Consider the following 21719-nt stretch of genomic DNA (forward strand, 5'->3'; position numbering starts at 1 on the left):
AGCCCAGTTCTTTTCGAAGCATTGAGTTGTCTTTCATGTGTCTGGTTTATGAACTGGGCTACATCTTCTTCTTTTTGACCTCTTCTTTTTGGTAGCAAATAGCCCTTCCCGCTCCTTAGTAATCTATCGCATCTTGGACAGAATGACGAAACCATTTAAAACAAAGGCCCCCTCCAAGATTCTGTGGTTGTCCAATCGCTTTTTAGTTTTCTTTTCAGTCAACCATTCATGACTTGATCGTAAGTCGGTCGAGAACCAGTACATTATTCAGATTGTTAGTGCAATGGATTTAGCGGCTTATCGGAAGTGCTTTGTGTCGACATTCATTTCTCAGAATGTTATTTTTTTTCTTTTTTTTTTTTTTTTTTTTTTCGTTCTAAAAGAATTCCAAGGTTCTGATTCTCCAGTTTTTTAACATGGTGAACGTAATTTGCTCATGCGATCATTTATAGTTTTAACTGTAATCAAGCGAAATGCTTTCGCATGGTGTTTTTGGCACAAAGTTATAAATTCTTGCTCGAGACCTCTTTACACAGCTAAACAAGTTACTTGAATAAAGTACAGACTATTCTGATTTTCTTGTATTTTTTATTGATTGTATTTTTTTTTCTCTATCAATGGCTTCCATTATCTAAACTGCAATGTATCCGAAATGGAAGGTGTAAATCACACGTGCTTTGCACGTGACGTATAAACGCGATGAGCTTCTCTTTAAAGTTAATGCCAGTGACTAAAACTGATCCTCATGGCAAAGCATCATAACTTCAAATCGTTCAAGGAGCGTGTCAACGCCCTCAAGATTCGTCCGTATTCCAAGCTTGGAGTGAGAAACTATGAAGATACTACCACTTCATTTTACTTGGAGACCCTTGCCCACTGGAAGGAGGTCAACATAAGCGGTAACTTCACTTCTTGTGTTGAAAGCATCGAGCCATTTAGTCGATCCTTAGCCCAAGTGTTACATCACAAGAACCAGCTTTATGATATATTAGAATCGCATATTTCTCAGCATGATATCCACTCACTTCAACCTTTATTGGAAATTTTGACTCAATTCATTCATGACTTAGGTCCTGAATTTTTAACATTTTACAAGAGATTCATTCATTTATTGATGGGTTTATGTCTTTCAGTGTCTCCAAACGATTCTCAAAGTATGAAAAACTCCGCCAATGTTCTCGAATGGTGCTTCAACTCGTTAGCATTTGCGTTTAGATATCTCTCTCCTGATATCAGTGAAGACTTGTGGAACTCATTCGAGGATCTCATACCTCTTTTGAAAGAACAAAAGAAAGCATACATAGGTCGCTTTTGTGCAGAGGCAATGTCACACTTGATAAAAAAACTGTCGAAGGAGGCCTACCTAGACTTTGTCGATCGTTGTTTCACTTTGATCTCAGAAACTGACCTAAGCTTAGAGTTTCTAGAGAATATAGCTGTCATATTCACAGAGGCAATCAAAGTTGCAAATGCTAGTCTACATTCAAAGACGTTGATGATTTTGAAGCCCTTACTAGACAAAGCTATGCGCTCGTGTAAGGAGAATGATATTGGCTTTCTACACCTTACTGCGCGAGTTTTAATGTCTACACTTCATCATGCTAAAAATGATCAAGCTTGCAGCATGAGTCGAAAAATTTTGATTGAGCTCAACTCATACCTTCCCGAGATGAGCGGACTGCGTCAGCTACACTCATTATTGGTTTTATACCTGGCCATTGTTTTCACGGATAACGGACGCAAAGTGTCGTTAGATCAAGATTTTGCTCAATTTGTGAAAGCCATTGGCCTAAAATATGCAGAAAATGACGAGCCGGAGGCGCAATTCGCTACTTGCTCGACCATGCTTGTCTTACTTTGGGCTTTGCTTGTGAGAAATCTGGAAGCGAACACAGCTGCGATGATGCTACTGCAGCTTTGGGATACTTTACCATCAACATTTAGCGTCTTGCAATTGAGCATTTTAGATATTGTCAAAGACTTGAAATATGTGCCACCTCTATCACTTGAGATTGACAGACGCTTTCAACAAGTCATCAACGGTCTTGACCTGGAATCGGGTCTTCAACAATTATCACTCATCATAGAAAGGAACGAGGTCGATGAATCGCATGATCTTTTGAGATTTACTTTGCCTATCACTTTGAAAGATAATATCCTCGATCTGATAGCGGCTGCGGTCAAAGACGAGGGATCTGAGCTTGAGGATCTCAAATGGAGATGTAACATTTTAAATCTTCAAAGTCTGAAGTCTGCTGACGATCAAACAATTGCTTTGAAATTAATCAAATCAATTAATCAACGCTGGAATACGTCAGATACCTCTGAGTTATACGGTCAGCTTATATCTTTATTTGTGAACTGTCCAGAAGGCGACCACACCATTCCTTTGGCGAAAGACCTCGCAGACATGTTGCCTAGTCTTATCAACGTCTGCTTTAAATCAGAAATTTTCCTTTCAGCGGTGCAAAACTTTTACAAAACTTTCGGGGGCCTTTCAGTTGCTGCATCTTTACAGTCGGCGTGTTTGGGAAATCTATCAAGCACAAATAGACGATTAAGGTTTGGAAGCATTCAGACACTCCAGATCATATGTCCAGAGCACGAAGATATTTGGTCTCAAATGATGTCAATTGATCAGATTGCTCTAGTAGTTGAAAATGCCAATTTAATGAGATTAAGGATTCTGGAGCTCTTCAAGGTATTTTCAATGCATTTGGGTAAGAGTCTGATACAAATAGGCATGGCCCATTTCATAATGGGGCTTTTGTGCAAGCAGTATCAACCTTGCTGGGAAGCCGTTTTTGACACTGCAAGATCGATGGTGGACCCTGCTTTAGATGATTTGCTCAGTCGACTCCTCTATGGTCAGCTTTTAGCAAAACCCAGTTTTGAACGAAACCCAAAGTTTGTTGAAGAAGAGGCCAATCAAGGTTCCGACTTTTGGATTCTTGAAAGTGATGAAGGCATTTTCAAAGGTCTTTACAAAAAGGTGAATGATCGTGTTTTTCACTCTACAAAGGAGCTCGTTGCGAAGACCAGAAAAATAGGAGCTCTCGAAAAAGGACCAGATCAGATCACATCTCAAATGAGAAACCGGCTTTTAAAATGTCTTAAGGAAGTTCCTAGAATTGCATTGGCGGATGTGGACAAAGCTCTCAAATTGATTCATTGTGTCGTCGATGACGATATTGAAAATTGTTGGTCTATGGAAGAGAAGGTTACAGCTCTCGAATTGGTGAGCTCTATAAAGAGTCGAATCTCTCGTTGCCTGCGAATTACCTTGTCATCAATTCTTAGAGAGGCCATAGGTTCAAAGCATTCAAAGTTGCAAGAAGCAGCATTGAAAGCTTATTTGGCTCTTGACACCTCTCTTCTTCCTTATCGTGATGAACTCATCAATTTGCTTGATGATAAGTTGTTCAAAGACGAAGTTTTGAGCTTGTTAGGAGAAACATCTGAAGAAAAAGTCAAGGAAGAAGACGAAAAAACTGTCATCCCATTGATACTTCAAATATTTTTTGGAAAAATGCAGACATCTTCGAAAAAATCCAAAAAGTTCGGAGCAAGGTTCACTATTGCATCAATTCTCCCAAATTTGAAACCCCAATATATGACACATTTCGTCAGACACATGAGCAGCAAGATACCATTTCAGGCGTATTTTGCGGCTGCTGGCTCATCGGAAGACTGTTTCGATAATATCAAAATAATGACCGGTTTTGTGAATATGCTCAGTGAAGTTTACGATGCCTTGGGATACAAGTATTACGAGGTTCTTAAGGAAACTATACAACCACTTGCTTACGTTCTCATTTGTGTCCAAAAAATTGCGGATTCAGAAGCTGAGGGAACTTCTTCTCCCCTCAAATCTTTGCGACAAACTTCGTTCAAATGTCTTAATACATTTGATAAGCTAGTAGGGTCCCAGTATGACTGGTCGATGGTGATGCCAGCTTTATTTGAACATGTTCTTCAGCCGCGATTGATAAATTTTCAAGCTGAAAACAATCAGCTGGTCTCGTCATTGTTGGAATTTACTCTCAATCGAGTGAATCACGAATTTTTTATGAGCTTCTACAGTTTGGATGACTGGATGCCTCTCAAAGCCATCACTTCTCTCATGGCAAACGAGCATTGCAAAGATGAAGTCATCATAAGCTTAATGGATTTCTTTATATCTGCTTTGACGAAGCAGGAAGACAGAGAAGATTTGAAATACATCGAATTTCTTGCTATGCTTGTGGATTCCTTACTCAGCAACCTTCCTCGGATTCTAGAGAGTTCCAAGAATAGAGATGTATTGTCCAGATGTGCCACGCTCCTATTACTTTTGGTTGAGGGTCAATTTTTGAGTCAAGAGTTCGACAAGAGGATGTTCTTACACGCATCTTGTAAGGCTTTGCAAAAATCATCTTTCTTCGTACGTTCTGAGGACAAAGTCAGCCTTTTGATATCCATAGCGCTGATGATGGAGTCGATGGAATGTGATGAAAAGGTTGAATATGAGCTTACTATTATGAGCTCCAAGATGCTTCGATTCTCGAAAGATTTAAGAATTCGCAAAAGTATCACTAAAGTTTTTGATGCGTACTCTGTACGAAGACCAGACTTCAGAAAAACGGTTGAGATCCTTGATCATCTTAATGCATCACAGTCAAATTCTGGTGACTACGATTTTTCTAGAATACTAGATGGATTTGACCTCATAGACGAGACATTTTTCATGCATTCTGGCATGATGGGATGGAAGTTGGCTCTCTCTTCCTGCCTATTTTTTATGGACAACGAGGATGAGAGTATTCTAAGATCGAATGCTACTCATGCAATCAAAAAGTTTGCAGAATTTCATTCAAGAGCAGAAACGGATGCTAAGAAGACTGCATTCCGAGAAGTCTTCGATGAATTGATCAATCCGGCGATCTGTCACGGGTTGCTGAATCTGATTGATGATGTAAGAAGCTCTTACATTGAAGTTCTCGCTGACTTGGCTCGTTATAAGGATTTGTTACCACAATTACAAAACCTAGGCTGCTTATTATCGGATGATGATTCAGAAGATTTCTTTTTAAACGTGAGACACATTCAGGTGACAGCACGGCAGAAAGCCATTCGTGAACTTGCTGCAAAAAGAGACTCGTTGACAGAATTCACCGCAAGACATTACCTTTTACCTTTACTCGAAAACTATTTGTTTTGCAAGGAAGAAAAGACCCGGAACTTATGTGATGATGCGCAAGGGTCATTTGCTGCCTTGTCATGCGTTTTGCCATGGTCCGTATATGTTTGGTATCTCAAGAAGTATATCACGATTGCTTCAGCTCAATCAGATCAGATGAGAGACGCAATAAAAGTGGTCATTCACCTCATCAACAATATGAGTGTCATTCGCAAAGAACACTTGCAGATCGGGTCCAAATTTTTGCAGGGGCTTCCTCAAGACGATGAAGTATTCAACAACTTTATTGTTAATCTGGTCGTGCAACCTATCAGAAAAACTCTTTCGATTCGAAATGACTCAACGATATGCACGAGGCTTCCGCTTCTCGAGGCTTGTGTGGTTGCTCTCCTCATGACACCATCGCAAGTTGTACTGAGTGAACTTCCAAGCATACTCATCAGTACCTGTCAGGTGCTAAGATCAAAATCGCAAGAGTTGAGGGACCACGCCAGAAAAGCGCTTTGCAAGGCTTCAAATCACTTGGGTGCATCATACTTACGATATCTCCTTCGCGAGCTTCGTGGAGCACTTTCTCGTGGTTCTCAAATACATGTGCTTAGTTACACGTTGAATTGCATATTGCGAGAGGTTTCCAGCTCTGCCCATTACGGGGACATTGATGAAAGTGCTCGAATTATCGTGGAGATTGTCATGGAGGATATATTTGGGGCGGCTGGAAAGGAGAAAGATGCTGAAGGCTATCACAGTAAAATGATAGAAGTCAAAGCAAAGAAAAGTTTTGATACGATCGAGCTTTTATGTTCCAAATTGAGTTTTGACGCATTCGATAGTTTTCTTGACCCTATGAAGGTGCTTCTTGATCAAGCATTACCAAGCAAGACCGAACGAGCAATTGAGGAGTGTTTCAGGCGAATTTGCCTAGGAATCCTCGCGAGTGAGCGAGCAGATTCAACTGACGCATTGTTGTTATGCTACAAAATCCACAAATCATCACTGGATGTCAAGGGTGCAAAGCAATGCAAGACGCCAAAGCGCGACGAATCACATTTTTTGGTAGATACCAATTCTAAGTTGAGGATGGACAATGCAAATGAGTTCCAGCGTTCTCAATATTTGCAAAGACTATCTTTTGAGATCTTGAAATCTGTTATTGGTAAACACCGTCATCTTCTTAATGTTACAAACATTGATGGCTTCATTCCGCTCCTTTCAACAAGTTTGAACTCATCCAACGAGCCATTGGTTGCGACTGTCTTGCGTGTGGTTGTACTTCTTGTTAAGTTAGATTTTCCTCCAAGTCGTGACGATGTGTTTGAAGGAATCTGTGAAAGAGCGATCGATATTGTGCTTGAAAGCCAGTCTACCGGAGAGGAATTAAGCCAGCTTTCTCTCAAATACATTGCCACAATTATAAAACATTGGAAAAGCGAATGCTGTTCCAAAGAAGCAATCCGTGCGCTTCTTCTCAAGATTACACCAGATCTTGAAGATCCCGAAAAGCAAAGCTCTGCGTTTAACTTTGTGAAGGCAGTGATAACGAGAAGAATACAGATTCCAGAAGTCTACGACATCATGGATAAAATTTTGCGCATCATGGTCGTCAATCACTTTCAAGAGATTCGTGACATTGCAAGGGGTTTGTATCTCAAGTTCATGCTTTTGTACGATCAAGGCCAAAAGCGAATGGAGGCGTCTTTCAAGTTTTTGATGGACAATTTGAAGTATCCCACACCTAGTGGGAGACAGTCAGTGATGGAGTTGATGCATTCAATCCTTCTCAAATCGAACACTTCGATAGTTGACAAAAATGCATCCAGTTTTTTCGTTGGTTTAGCTAATCTCATGGTTTCAGATGAACAGGAGAAATGTCGGGAGATGGCAACCATTTTGTTAGGTCAATTACTCGAGAAGGCTAGCCTTGGCAAGTTGAAAGTTTTCGAACACTTGATAGATACCTGGTTACACAACCAGGACAAGAATGTTCTACGCAGATGTGGACTCCTATCTTATAAATGTTATATCTCCAAATTTGGCACGGAGAGAAATGAAGTTTTGAACTCGTCTGCAACAGAAGTGATCGAGTTATTTTTGCTGTTTGCACAAACGCTGAACTCATCAGAGGGGCGTTGGGAAGATATTTTCTCAGCACTTAATGTTCTGAGTCACATCATCGGCATCGCGGGAAGGAGTTACTGGGAAAAGAAGACAAAATTCTGGGACCTAGTTTGTCAATGTTTGCTCTACCCGCATTCCTGGATCAGGCTTCTTAGTTCCAAACTTCTTGCGACTTACGTGGAGTGGGCAACAGATTCTATATCAGATAAGCAAAATGAGTTTTTACAGCTTATTTCGAATCGTTCTTTAAGACAACTTGCAGCGCCTGGTCTTCCTGACTCGCTAGGGAAAGCTTCTGTTCATAACATTTTGAAAATATTCAATTATTTCGAAGACAATGACGTTTTATACATTTCGGATACTCGCATGACAGACGGGAATGACAGGAAAAAGTTCGAGCATAAGTTAGCTGCTGATATGATATCTGATCGAACCAATCACTTACTTCGCAGATGTGTATCGAGTGATTTTGGATTGAGCTCAAGAAAAATAATTTTATCGTTAACTACAACGCTTATTGGAAAGTTGACCGGAGAAAGACTTCAAATTTTTGTTCAACAAGTTGTGACAACGTTATTGGGAGTCGATGAGAATTTGTTCGCTGAGGATACCACGTTTCAAGAATATTCCCGGGAGTGCTTCAGGATTGCAGAACAAAATCTTGGTACAAAATCGTACAGTAAAGTTTTCGCTGCAGCAAAAGCTGATATTTCTACCCGCCGGGCGAAGCGTAAGGCTGAGAGGGCACAACTCATGTTGGATAATCCTACTAAAGCATCAGAGAAGAAGATGAAGAAACATGCCAGATTCAGAGAAAAGAGGAAAGATAATAAGGATGAGAATGGATTTTACAAGCCAAAAAGGAGAAAGGTTTAATAATATTATCAAAAGTAAGTAAGTTTCAATCAAAATATGGGGTATACAACCTGTAGAACGCACTCTTCATTCATAAACAGAACTGTGTGAATGATGATGACATTAATAGACGGCAACGTTGGCTCTGCTTATCTCCTACAAAGCAAAAAATGGAGTATAGCAGATTCTGATGGTTAACCAATGAGACAAAGAAAGTTAAATGAGAGCAGCATGAGCAAAATACCCAAGCATACTAAACTACGTATATAGGTTTCAACCGAGTTGTTTTGTTTCATAATTTACAGGTCATCATGAGCAACAGAAATATTCTTTTGCAAAATTGGCACATCGGTGTCTCTTGCAGGAGCTGCATGAGTGACATGATTGATTTCTGGGGTATCTGTGGGTTTAGCTGTGAAATGCGCTTGCTCCTCGGTCGACAGAGTGTCCCGCAGGATACTGTGGGCCTCTTGTTTTGAACTCTCGGCTATATGACTAACAGTTTTTGTTTCTGCTGAGTCAAATGCCTGAAATGGGCTTTTGAATACTTTTTCATCTTTAGCAACGCCATGTAAATGTGTTATTGGCGCAGATGCGTGGTCCACGACCTGAGAGTTCTCTTCAAATAAGACTGGCAGCCATGGGCGATTACCTTCCTGATGACCTTGAGCAAGAGCCCGATCATGGAGTCTCTCCAAAAGGACAGAGTACTGTAGTCTATACCTTCTTATCGATGCTCGTGTCCTCGATAGAGCAAGTAATGAGATTTCATTACATTCCTCAACTTCCTGGATTCTTCGCTTCAACTCGTTGCACTTTTGTTTGATCTTCTGCTCTTCATTTGTTAGATTTTGCGTTCTATTTTTGAAAACGAAACATACCTTCGCTCTCTGGAGCAGCATCCTTGACGTTGGCCATATGGTGTAATCCAACGGTTACTTTGATGATCTATGTTCGCCAACCAAATCACGTGACTGAGGATAGATTCATAGTATGAGGTTAGACGGCTATAGATTCGACTATTGAGGAATTGAGAATCTCAATTCTCATTCATCATATAATTTGAGCGTTGTAGTTTATATTCTAGTCTCTATATCTTCTTTTTCTAAAACCACATCGTTTCATCATACCGTTGCATCATCGCGATACAACGGACCCATCATGAAGAAAACGATCACGACCAAAGAGGGCCACACCATAAATCGGAGAACATTTTCTCATGTCAATTGGAGAAACTCACTGACCACGTGACTCCTTGAAGTTTCTTTCACACCATGGACACCTTAATCTCTTGCCTTTCACGCAGCACTCACGTCAGCTAACTCGAGCTTGTTCAGAATAGACGAGGATATGGCCACATCCTGTTTCTCAGCATACTGAAAGAAATGTATGTATTAGGAAGGTTGATGTTGCTCGCGCCAAGATTCAATACCATCCTCAAAGAGTGCCATGGTCAATCCAACCTCATTGTCGGGAACATAACAGAACTTACAGCCAACCACTTCAACATCCCTATTTCGTATCTCATCGTCAAAAAGTACGATACGTCCGCTTTTGAGGGAACTCTGGAGGCTAAGCTCTTCTGTTGCTCGCATTAGATGTCGCTTTTTTGAACCTTGGCCCCATTGCAATGAACTGAATAGATCTATCATCTTCAGGTCACCAACTTGAAAAAGAGATAATAACTTTTTGGCAATATCTGGCCTATCGGTGCGACTTGCTGCTATGATTGGAATATCTTTGCCTTTGATCCTTTCGAAAATGCGTTCAACATCATCATACAACTTTAAACGAAACCCAACAGCATCAACGACACAATTTCTCAGAATTCGCTTTAATGGCATTGCAATATGCGTATCACACCAACATGGCCACAATGTATAGTCTAAGTCAAAAACTATGGCATCTGGATACATGAGGTTTCCGTAAATTGATACAGTGTATAACGAACATATATGCAGATTTGTGCAGGATTATTTTTTCAACAGCATCCGCCAAACACACCAACAAATACCCCAACATGGAGGTTACTACGGTATAGTTGAATCAACTCAATTTTCATTAGTAAGAGACGCGAGGACAAGAAATCATATCTTGCACAAACATAACACAAAAAGCAGCATCAAGTACATTTACGTGCCAACTAACCAATGTCTTGCCATTCTTATAGGTCAGCAAAGCACTATCCCAATCCAACATTCATCCTAATCATGACTTTTATTCTGCGAATGCCAACTTCAAATCTGATCGTAGAAGATACAACTCAATTTCAACTCTCCATTGTTGCTCACTTTCCATGGTGATAAAAGATTGCAAAGAACTAAAAAAAGTTACACGAAATATACTCAAGTGTAGCAATATTAAAAAAACATCTACGGAGCATCTAGCCCTCATTCGTAAAAAACGTATACAAAAGATTCAAATCTAAATAAGTTAACCCAGGCCATGTCCTCTTTCATTATACCCAGATTTTGCAATCGTGCTTTACTGCAATTCGACGTCGTATCAAATCACCATTCCTAACCGTCCCTCTATCATGACGAGCAAGTCTTGCATCTCGCACGAGATAGACCTTAATCATTGTAATATATCAATCAATGCACCTCCTTTCGATAATGACCTAAATACATCCTCGCTCGTCGATCAACAAGACTTTTCAATGCATTCGAATGCTCTTTCAACAATTTAACTACCAAACGTCATAGCACTTGAAGAATGAACGTAGAACGACGTCTCCATCACTTCCTTGCTGTATGAAACATAAAGATGATTATCAGTCTCATTCTCTATCAAAGTATTTTCAACATCATCGGTTGAAACAATCAACGAAGGTTGAATTGTATTAAAAAAACGTGACTCAATTGCGTTGATAATAGTGCGCTATTCTTAGAGTAATTGCGTTGTTCCCATCAATTCTATATCAGTGGATTACTGGTCAGAATATAGCTACAAGGAATTTAACCATAAATTACGTTAGTTCCTGGCTTGACATGAAAACTTAGTGCATAAGTTGAACAGATTATCAGGCGGCTACACGCATCATTTTTATTTCTTAACAAGTGGTCGAGGGCTGACCAATCTGGCATCTTATGTGTCTGGTCGATATACTTATATGTGTCATACCTTAGTTTCACCATCAAAAGTTCAGTGAAGTTGTGGATCGGATTAAACAGTAGTATCGAAAGAACGAAAAAATTTGATATTATTAAGGATGTATGTAAGAATGTTGTTCTTTTACAGTGATCATCTTTTGTTTTTCGGGTATGTAATGGGTTCATAATAGGTCAGTTGTTGGTGCAGCGCTATTAGTTTAGGCTTCTGTGGGTACGACAAACATATCGTGAAACTTTTACAGTGGCACCCACAGTGCCATCAGATCTTTGGAACTGAAATCTTATGATGGCATGCGCCCACGATCCTATAAGTTTCACGGAAGCGATTTAAGTCAAAGGCGGTAGATACCAACAGATGATATCAGGAGTTTGATCCGGAGTCTCCAAAATATTTGGTACTGTAATCCTTTCTTTCTGCTGTGTGTGCCCTAGGTAGGTTGGACGCTTCCTTAGTAGAGTAATTTGGTGAAGTATTTTAGAGGCTGACTACGGGCCGATTAGGAGTTATCAAGTACTGCCTCTGATGATTGTGAGTCATGTAATTGCTGTATTTTCTGAAGTGAGGCAGTTTCAGAAAAGTGATGTCAAGAATTAGACTCTTTCATGTGCTCCTCGAATAATTTTGATGTTACATATTGTATTTGAACGAGGACCTAAACAGGCGTTTTCTCTTATTCTCCCGCATGTATGAGAGGGCATCATCAAATTGAAATCTGTACTCGGTAACACTTCATTTTCATTTACATAAATCGTATAAGTATTTCGTTGTTTTTGACCAGGCGAGGACTGTTAGTATTTTTTTAGGGCGCTGAAGATTGAATAAAGTTGGGAATCGGCCGATCTGATAGCTCGATCTGAATATCGTGCGCTATTTACACATTCGAGTATGGATTCTAATTCACATTGATTGACTCTTTTGTCTAATAATTTATTTAAGGAAGCCATCAGACTTTAACTGTTGAATAATTCTAGAACACAATCCACTTGCATCTGTGGGCTCGTTGCCTGCAACATTGTATTCGAAACCTACCTCACCAGCAGAAGCAGTTATCACGATGCTGTTCGCCGGTCCGACGTTTGAGACGATCGGTTCCAAAGTTTTGTCAGATTGCAAGACCACCGCGGAGCCTGCTTTGACTAACTCTTGAACTAAGAATGCATCACTGAAGGACCTTGGTAATCTCGTAACTCGCCTTCCTTCACAGTGCTGATTCAATGACAGCTGCAAAGCAGCGGCCAAAATCTCACCGGATTCCTCGCCCCCTTTAGATGTATCGATTGCAACCACAAAGCCCTGGCGAGAGCGTGGGGGATTGGAATCTCTCAAGATCTTCACAACCTCTGGGTATGAGAACCACTCTGGTATATCAGTACCATCTCTTAAACGTTGTCTCAATTCGGTGCCGGAAATATTAGCTGTCTTTACCGAGGAGGTATCAATAGTATCAATGGGGGCATATCTGTCTTCGTCTGGAAGATAAGTTACCATTCTGAAAGGGACAATCTTGATTTTGCCATTGAGCTCCGAACTCAAACTAGCCAAGAGCTCTTGAGCATCATAAGGTCCGTAGAAATCAACACCTTTCGAGTTTTTTCCGGGACCTGCATGGTCTCTTCCGACAATGAAATGGTCAACTCCATAGTTCATTCTGATAAGGGCATGCCACAAGGCCTCGCGATCGCCACCCATTCTCATTGCTAACGGTAACAAAGAGAGAGTAGCTAGCCCAGCAGGATATTTCTTTAAGATTTGCTGGTACACTTTGACACGTGTATGATGGTCGATGTCGCCAGGTTTGGTCATGCCTACCACGGGATGTATCAAGATATGAGAGTTGTCACCTAAATCCTTGGCGGCTCTAACTGTGAGCTCTCTGTGGGCCCTGTGCATTGGGTTTCTAGTCTGAAAAGCAACAATTTTTTGATCGCTCCACCCACGAGTCTCAAATTCTTTTCTCAATTGAATGGGATGTTTGCGGAAATCAGTATAGTCATAGTGTTTGGGATAGGTTATGCCCTGGATTGACCCACCCAAATAATAATCACCGGCGATATTGTAGAGATAGTCGACCGCTGGGTGTTCTGGATCTCCTCTAAACACAGACTTCGCCTCACGTTCCTTGTCTGGCTTATAAATTGACTCAATTGTCAAGATAGCAAGTGCTTGCTTATCACGCGGGTCTTTAAGAACCACCTTGTCACCCAATGAAAATGTCTTCGATACTGCCTCTGAAACATCAAGGGTGATGGGCATAGGCCATAACAATCCTTGACCTGCTTCATTCTTAACAGTCGTCAACCTCATGTCTGATACAACAGAGTTATAGTCGTCTTCATTGAGGAATCCTTTCAATGGGGAGAATCCTCCGTTCAAAATCAATTCCAAGTCACAAAGCTGCCTGTCACTTAAAGAAAGCTCAGCGAGGTTTCCACTCAAAGCCGCTTTAAGAAGCAGATCTTTAATGGATTCATCTCGAACCACTAAATCTTGCAAAGAGCCTCCATGGGGTTGAGGAATTGGCATTTTGTATAGCAGGTGTATCGTCGAAACGAATCTCTTCCATTTTATACGCATGGGTGCGATACAGTTTTGCAATCATACAATCTCACGTGACATGGTGTAGAGTAGATAGTCACAGTGGGCCCTTAAAACATCGTCGTGGCCTATAGAGCAGCTACGCTACGTCTCTCTCGATTGCAATTTCTGCCTGGGGCTGGCTTATTTGCGGTGATCTTTTGGCCTGTTTAGATGAGAGTATTCTTAGGTATGCTCAACATTGCACCGTTGAAAGCGACCTTTTTACAACGTGTGGATGGATCTCTTGGCTTTTGCATCTGCCAATGGTCATTAATGTAGGTATGTTAAAGCTGTATTTAAGTGCAATCGACTACTGTGCCTTTATGTGCATTAGTTGCCTGCAAACGTTCAATGATAGTACATAAATACGCCTTCAGAGATCGAGGCTATTTTTACGTCATTAGTTATGGGAGCGGCGTAAAAGGGGCTTTTTCAAAGTAAAAATTAGTAAAAAAAGAACAAGAAAAATGGGCAAAAAAAAAAAAAAAAAAAAGAATAATTGATTGAGAGCGAGCGTGGGGGTCCCTACGAGAAGTGCCCCGCATGCCCCACAACAGGTGGGGGAGGGGTACGAAAGAAGCGACTTAATCCCATCAGGTGTCGTTAATCGAGAAGTGTTCATAGGATGTGACCGAGCACTGATAATTGATCTGACGCAGTTGAAAGAATAGAAGATGAACTCGCGCAGCAAGCTCTCAAGCCAGGCAATGTTTACGGGTCTGAATTGCTTAGCTAATCCAAGCGGTTCTCATCAACCCGTAAATCACGTGCGAAATGGAACCACCTAAGTTATACTTGAATTTGCATTTACAATTGGAGGCATTTGTAGTTTCCTTATTCGAAATGAGCAACGAGATGATAAGTCCGTAGTGAAAAGGAGGTGTGCCGATGAAATAAGAATGAGGCGCTAGAGTCCAGGCTCTACTACTGACATAATCGAAAAAAAAAAAAAAAAATCCTGCGTGTGTAATATAAATGCACGACTTCCGCCTCTCCCAAACTCGATCCCGTTTTTTTCCAAACTATAGATACTCGTCTATTGCAATCAAACAAATCTTTCGATCAATTAATTACTTAAGAATGTCTGCTCCAACGTATGTATCCATTGAATTACGAGATGACTTTCTCTGAAGGATGTCCTTTTCCACATAGCAATTGATCATGTCTTACCCCTAGGCTATCCGCAAGTCCGCACTCTCGGCTTTGGCATGAACCTCGCGACGATCGTGCAAGATACAATTGTGGACGGGGTTAAGTAATCAGTTCGCTTTGCTAGAATTTCAAACATCATGGGGTCCCTGGAGAGAATATTGACTTTGAGTTCACACCTTACTAACACCGCCAGTGGTGATATTGGTTTGATCGGTTTGGCCGTCATGGGTCAAAACTTGATCTTAAATGCCGCTGATCATGGTTTTACTGTCGTTGCTTACAACAGAACCGTTTCTAAAGTGGATGAATTTTTGGACAATGAAGCAAAGGGAAAATCCATCATTGGAGCTCACTCCATTGAGGAACTCTGCGCTAACTTGAAGCGCCCCAGAAGAATTGTTCTCTTGGTTAAGGCTGGCAAACCTGTGGATGCTTTCATTGAGCAGTTGTTGCCACATTTGGAGAAGGGTGATATCATCATCGATGGTGGTAACTCCCATTTCCCTGATTCCAACCGTCGTTTCGAGGAATTGAAACAACAAGGAATTCTTTTCGTTGGATCCGGTGTCTCCGGAGGCGAAGAGGGTGCTCGTCACGGCCCCTCGTTGATGCCTGGTGGTCACCCTGATGCTTGGCCTCATATCAAGGACATTTTTCAATCAATTGCTGCTAAGTCTGACGGCGAGCCATGCTGTGACTGGGTTGGAGATGGTGGTGCTGGCCACTATGTTAAGATGGTTCACAATGGTATCGAGTACGGTGACATGCAATTGATTTGTGAGGCATATGATCTCATGAAGAGAGTCGGAAAGTTTTCTGATAAAGAGATTGGAGATGTCTTCGAGAAGTGGAACAAGGGTGTTTTGGACTCTTTCTTGATTGAGATCACCAGGGACATTTTGCACTTCAATGACCCAACCGACGGAAAGCCTGTCGTCGAAAAGATTTTAGACACGGCTGGTCAGAAGGGTACTGGAAAATGGACCGCAATCAATGCTTTGGATTTGGGCATGCCAGTCACCTTAATTGGAGAAGCTGTGTTCTCTAGATGCTTGTCCGCACTTAAGGAAGAGAGAATCAGAGCCTCGAAGACTTTGGATGGTCCAAGTGTTGAAGGTGATTCTCCAATCACTGACAAGCAAAAATTTGTTGACGATTTGGAGCAAGCTTTGTACGCTTCCAAGATCATTTCGTATGCCCAGGGCTTTATGTTGATCAGAGAAGCTGCCAAGGAATACAACTGGAAGTTGAACAACCCAGCTATTGCGTTGATGTGGAGAGGTGGCTGCATCATTAGATCTGTTTTCTTAGGTGAGATCACTTCAGCTTACAGAGAGAACCCAGATTTGGAGAACTTATTGTTTCACCCATTCTTCAAGGATGCCGTCGTCAAGGCGCAACAGGGTTGGAGATCCACTGTTGCAAAAGCTGTTGAATTCGGAGTCCCAGTTCCTGCGTTTACTACCGCCTTATCCTTCTACGATGGTTACAGATCAGCCAAGCTACCAGCAAACTTGTTGCAAGCTCAAAGAGATTACTTTGGTGCACACACCTTCCAGGTTTTGCCCGGTGAGGAGAACGACTTTTTGAAGAAGGACCAGTGGGTCCACGTCAACTGGACTGGTAGAGGTGGAAATATCTCTGCTTCCACTTACGATGCTTAATATTCGCTCAAATTTTCATGATGAACTTTTTAGCCAGTAAAAGAATACTTCGAAGTTTAGTATGTACATTGTATCCAACGCATATAAGTGCCTCTAAATTGGGTCACCAGCTGGGCAAAGTTTAGAAGTAAGGTTAATCCAAAATCTACTCAATGATATAATGATTTAATTTATTTGAGAACGTGACTAATTGGGAGATAAAGGATCCCTTGCATCCCATTCAAGTATTAAGTCATCTTGAGGGAAAATAGTTGCAAACACCCTAATCTTCTCCGACAAAGGAGTCACCGTGTGCTTAATCTCACTGTTCATGAGGAATTTGCCCAACATTCCTGTAAACATCATCAAAACGTACACTTTACCGAGGCAAACATGTGGCCCGGTTCCAAAAACCAACCAACTTCTCTTATCCATATCGCCGGTTGGGTTTTCCCATCTCTCAGGAATAAAGGAGTCGGGCTCGGGATAAACTTCGGGGTCATGAAGAGCAGGATACAAGGTTGGCACGATCATAGAGCCCTTAGGTGCCGTGTAATCCAGCGTTACGGGAAAGCTCTGTTTCACAACGTATGGAACCATGAGAACGGGAGGTCTGTAACGTAAAGATTCTTTGACAACACAGTTTGTGTACTTCATTTCATTAATCATCTCCAAAGTGAGCGGCTTCAGTGGATCATTTCCCCTCACAAGCAACTGCTCCTCCCTAATCTTTTTGGCGATATCAGGACGGTCAGCGACAATTTGGAATAGCCAGCATGCTAACGAAGAAGAAGCGTCCTGAGATGCGAAAAGAAAGGTGAAAATTACCTCCGAAATTTCCTTGTTGGAAAAGTCTCTGATGAGAAGCTTTGATTCAGGGTCTTCTTTGTGATTATCCCTGGCCTCTTTCATGAGGTAAATCCACTCATCCATGACACATCCTGGTTTTCCATTATTTTCATTGATATGCTTTTTTGCCAGTTGGGCACAGCTCTCAAAAATCTTCATAGTGTCATCGGCAATTTTTTTTCCGTACCAGGTCTTCGTGTATGGAATGATGATAGGAAAGTTGACAAGCTCCAAAGCAGCAGTGATCTTGAAATAGTTATCGGCGATTAATGCAATTTGCTCCTCAGTGATGTAGTCACCGCAGAAAGTGCGGAGCGACAAAGCACAAAGCAATTCTCTGAACTCCGGGAAAAACTTTCTTGGACCATCGAAGCCAATGAATTTTTCGAGATAAATATCCATGTACTTCTCGAGAACTGGTATATAGATCTCTAGGGCCTTCTGTGAAAACAAGCCGTTTAAAGATCTCCTGTAATCCACATGGGCCTTTCCATCTAAGAAAACCCAGTTTGTGGGACGCAAAATCTTGATAGCAACATCCACAACACATGGTTTGACATATTTGGGAGAGCTCAAGATTTTCCTTGCCAAATCTCTCGATGACGCAATGACAACGAACTTATGAAAAATGGATACGCAAGACAAGGGACCTGAATTCCATTTGTCCATGTACTCTTCGAATTTCGGGTCCAAGCTCTCTAAGAAGGGTCCAATAATCGGCCAAACTTTGAACCTAGGGCCAGCTATAGTGCCTTTCTTAATCAAGTACAGAACCTGGTCATAAACAATAGCACCGAGTGCAACAGTAACTATGACCTGCCACCAAGAGGTTGAGGTCCAAACGTTGGTCAACTTTGTTAGGACGGCTCTAGTGGAGCCCTGCTCAATAACGCTCAGGAGAGCTTGAGTGCTGTTGGCGGAGGACATGGGCATTGCAAAAAAACACTAGTAGTTGTATGTTGGGGGGCCGCACTTACTTTATACGAATTGGTCGTACAGGCTTTTTTTTTTTTTATCTTACAATTTTTTATCTCCCTCCATGCATTCTTCCCGCGCATGCTACGAGCTAAACGAGGAGTGCCAATAATGCGATACATTTTTCTGATTACTATGAACCACACATCGTTCGATGACAAAAATCGACTGATTATGTTTTTCAACGCGTAATTTCTTTTTCAACCGTCGACTTCACTTTCCTAGAGAGGCTCTTGAGGTATCAAGAAATGAAGTAGGTGACAAACTAATGTTTACTCTGTTGTCTTTCGATCTGTTCCTGTATTATCATAAAGTTTTTTGGTAATTGCATCCTCATTTATCAACTTTTTTGTATTGAAGGTAAACCATTCAGCGTTTGTCTATATTAAATACCAAAACTAATCTTAATTTAGTGAGGGTAAAGTTCTACAATCATAATTTCTCAATGATCAAAATGCATTTAGTATTTTAACCCCTTAGTTTTTCTTTTTCAACTTTAGTAGATTCTACACATTTTTGTATCCCAAGCACTATTTGCGCGAAAGATGAGATGTGGATCTCACTTGTATTGTTATCGCAAAGTGTTTGCTCTTGAGACTTTGATCACAAAAAAAAAACAGCCTTTGTTCTAGTTAGTAATCAATCCAACATAGAAAACAACAACAACAACAACAACAACAACAACAAAAAAAAAAAAAACATGGAATAGGATAGCACTCATATCTTTCACTTCGAAGCCCAGTGGTCCGTATCAGGTGATCAAGTGAGGGAGTGCGCTTGCAGCACTGTCATATCCAGTTCTCTGCGCTCATCGCGATGCACCTAATACATATGGAAAAGAGAAGGGCTGAACAGGCAGCATACCCGAGTAAACGGCGCTCACTGGGCTCTACGAAGAAAGGGAAATGGCCTTCCAAAAACTCTTCTGCCCATGATGGCGAGCCTGCTGAAGATGTTGAAGACATGTATGCGAGAAGACAAGATGACACTGGTGCTGAGCTTTTGCACGAGGGATTACCGATCAAAATGGGAAAGAGACTCCATCGGGTGTCAAGAGTATTGGCACAGAAAGAGACCGAAGATTTGGATGAACCCAGTAACCCACAGAAGCCTCATGTTCAGAAGGACGCTGAAGGGCGGCACTATTCACCGCAGCAAAAACTATTAACCCTTAAAGAGGATATTGCCAAACTTGCCACGCAATTGCAAGACCAGCCGGATGAAAATACACACGCTTTGAATGAACTATGTCGCTATGCATGCTCTGAGGTGGAAGCGGAGTGTGTTCTAGCTATTGCAGCGCTCGTACCTGTTTTTAAATCGCTAGCACCATCCTATAAGATTAGAGCTCTATCGGAAACAGAGAAAAGAGAGAAAGTTAGCCGAGAAGTTGCGAAGCAAAGGGATTTCGAAGAAAGTTTTGTGAGGTCTTACCGAAAGTTTATCGACCGTCTCCAATTGTTGTCTGTAGAATCACAAAAGCCCACAACTTCTCGCTTGCAATTGACCACATCGATTACAGCGGCATGTGAATTGTGCATGTCCTCGTTAAGATACTTTAACTTCAATGAGGACTTGTTTTCGATTTTGATAAGATGTTTGGGCCGAAAACCTCGAGACATGGATGCAACTAACCAGTTCATACACTGTATCCGCACTATCGAGGCTTTGTTGAAGGATGACGGTGAGCAAGGGGAAATTTCGCTCAAAATCACTAGACTTTTAAGCTCAAAGATCAAAAAGGTGAGTTATAGAGTTGATGAGTCGGTGTTCAATGTATTTTTATGTTTGTCAATCTTAAATAACGCCGATCCATTTACCAATAACTCAAATCAACGAACAACAGAAGGTTTACTGAAAAAACAACGGGTTCATCTCTCGAAGAAGGAAAGAAAAGCCAGAAAGGAAGCTAAAGCAATAGATGAAGAGATGTTAAGGGCGGAGCAGGCAGTCTCGGCCAAGGACCGCGTACAATTTCAGGCCCAAATTCTTCAGTGTCTCTTCAAGTTGTATCTTGAGACACTTCGAGACAGCTTGATGAAATCCTCTGATGCTCATAACCTTGTTGCCGCCGTTTTAGAGGGCTTGTCGAGGTTTGGGCCTATGGCAAATATCGATCTCGTTGGTGATTTCCTTGAAGTTCTCAAAGAACTCATGGATAGAATAATTTGGGATCAGGATGTTGGTAGAATCCACAAGTTCCCCGCAAGAGGAATTTATGGTGCAGAGGATATCAGACAGATCCTTTTGTGTGTTGCAACCTCATTTGCTCTCATTTCAAATCACACAGAACACGGAAAGCTCCCTTTCCCGGTTGACTTATCTAGATTTGTCGAGGGTCTTTATGCCGTGATTACAGATATTGGCCTTGATGCCGACTTGGAGCTTTCCACCAAATCGCTTAGACTCGAGGACCCTCTTGGAGAAGAATTGGGAGAGGAGAAGCCTGCAGTCAACGTATCCACTAGGTCAGAACTTTTGGTGAAGTGTTTGGATTTCATCTTTTTCAGATCTAAAAGTGGTTCAAAAACTCGGGTTATGCTCTTCCTAAAGCGACTTTTCATGATGTCACTTCACACCCCTGAGAAAACTACAAATGCTAATTTCAAATTCATAAGCAAACTTTTGCATAGATACGGTGACTTTGTTAATACTTTATGGTCAACCGAGGACAAAGTGGAGGATACTGTTCACAAGTTAGGATTCGAACATGACTTGATCGATTGTAACATGAAGACATCGAGTGCGCACAGTGCAATTTTGTGGGAGAATATCCTTTATGAATCCCATTACTGTCAAACCCATCGAGATCTTTCAAGGTCTCTTGCGAAACTAAGTAAATAGAAAAGCCAGTATCGAAGATGTCTAAATCTTTATTCAAAGTATGTAAGCTAACAAAGTTCGCGATGACATGAATCAAACGAGATCCAATCTTTTATAACTTTCACCTCCATTACTGAAAAAGCTCAGCGGTTTGATGTCCTTATCAGATGATTCATTGGCCTTGAGTTGTTGATACATCAATCTCGATTTCTCACGTTCCTTGTAACCATGCAAACATTCAAAGTAATCATCGAAGATGGGCGTGCACTCTTTTTTCGTAGAAGTTTCAGATGATGTGTAGCATGATACGAGAGTTTGAAATTCATAAAAACATTTCCTCGTTCCTCCAGTTCTTGAATAGGGCTGCATTTTAATGCTAAGAGGGAGACTGATGTTTCCTTTATGCTTCGCGAGATTGGCTGAGATTATTGTGC

At 41.3% G+C, this 21719-nt stretch overlaps 6 protein-coding genes across 6 annotated transcripts; 3 read left to right on the forward strand and 3 right to left on the reverse strand.

The window, feature by feature from the left end:
- Positions 1 to 745: 745 nt before the first annotated feature.
- On the forward strand, positions 746 to 8173 carry UTP20 (Utp20p; the record flags this gene model as incomplete). Its single annotated transcript, XM_024859238.1, has 2 exons — positions 746 to 2431; positions 2588 to 8173. 2 exons carry the CDS (start codon positions 746 to 748, stop codon positions 8171 to 8173), a joined length of 7272 nt encoding a protein of 2423 aa, XP_024712540.1.
- A 278-nt stretch (positions 8174 to 8451) lies between these two features.
- C7M61_003907 (uncharacterized protein) lies at positions 8452 to 9070 on the reverse strand (the record flags this gene model as incomplete). Its single annotated transcript, XM_024859239.1, has 2 exons — positions 8452 to 8987; positions 9034 to 9070. The coding sequence occupies 2 exons, from the start codon at positions 9068 to 9070 to the stop codon at positions 8452 to 8454; spliced, it is 573 nt and encodes a 190-aa protein (XP_024712541.1).
- Positions 9071 to 12193: 3123 nt separating this feature from the next.
- MET3 (sulfate adenylyltransferase) lies at positions 12194 to 13789 on the reverse strand (the record flags this gene model as incomplete). Its single annotated transcript, XM_024859240.1, has 1 exon — positions 12194 to 13789. One exon carries the CDS (start codon positions 13787 to 13789, stop codon positions 12194 to 12196), a length of 1596 nt encoding a protein of 531 aa, XP_024712542.1.
- Positions 13790 to 15132: 1343 nt separating this feature from the next.
- Positions 15133 to 16659, forward strand: GND1 (phosphogluconate dehydrogenase (decarboxylating); the record flags this gene model as incomplete). The annotated part of the gene is made up of 1 exon (XM_024859241.1): positions 15133 to 16659. The coding sequence occupies one exon, from the start codon at positions 15133 to 15135 to the stop codon at positions 16657 to 16659; it is 1527 nt and encodes a 508-aa protein (XP_024712543.1).
- A 186-nt stretch (positions 16660 to 16845) lies between these two features.
- ERG5 (C-22 sterol desaturase) lies at positions 16846 to 18414 on the reverse strand (the record flags this gene model as incomplete). Its single annotated transcript, XM_024859242.1, has 1 exon — positions 16846 to 18414. The coding sequence occupies one exon, from the start codon at positions 18412 to 18414 to the stop codon at positions 16846 to 16848; it is 1569 nt and encodes a 522-aa protein (XP_024712544.1).
- An 879-nt stretch (positions 18415 to 19293) lies between these two features.
- Positions 19294 to 21456, forward strand: C7M61_003911 (uncharacterized protein; the record flags this gene model as incomplete). Its single annotated transcript, XM_024859243.1, has 2 exons — positions 19294 to 20919; positions 21433 to 21456. The coding sequence occupies 2 exons, from the start codon at positions 19294 to 19296 to the stop codon at positions 21454 to 21456; spliced, it is 1650 nt and encodes a 549-aa protein (XP_024712545.1).
- Between the last annotated feature and the right edge of the window lie 263 nt (positions 21457 to 21719).

The sequence above is a fragment of the Candidozyma pseudohaemuli genome (assembly GCF_003013735.1).
Source record: "Candidozyma pseudohaemuli strain B12108 chromosome Unknown scaffold00011, whole genome shotgun sequence".
Classification (NCBI taxonomy): Eukaryota; Fungi; Ascomycota; class Pichiomycetes; order Serinales; family Metschnikowiaceae; genus Candidozyma; species Candidozyma pseudohaemuli.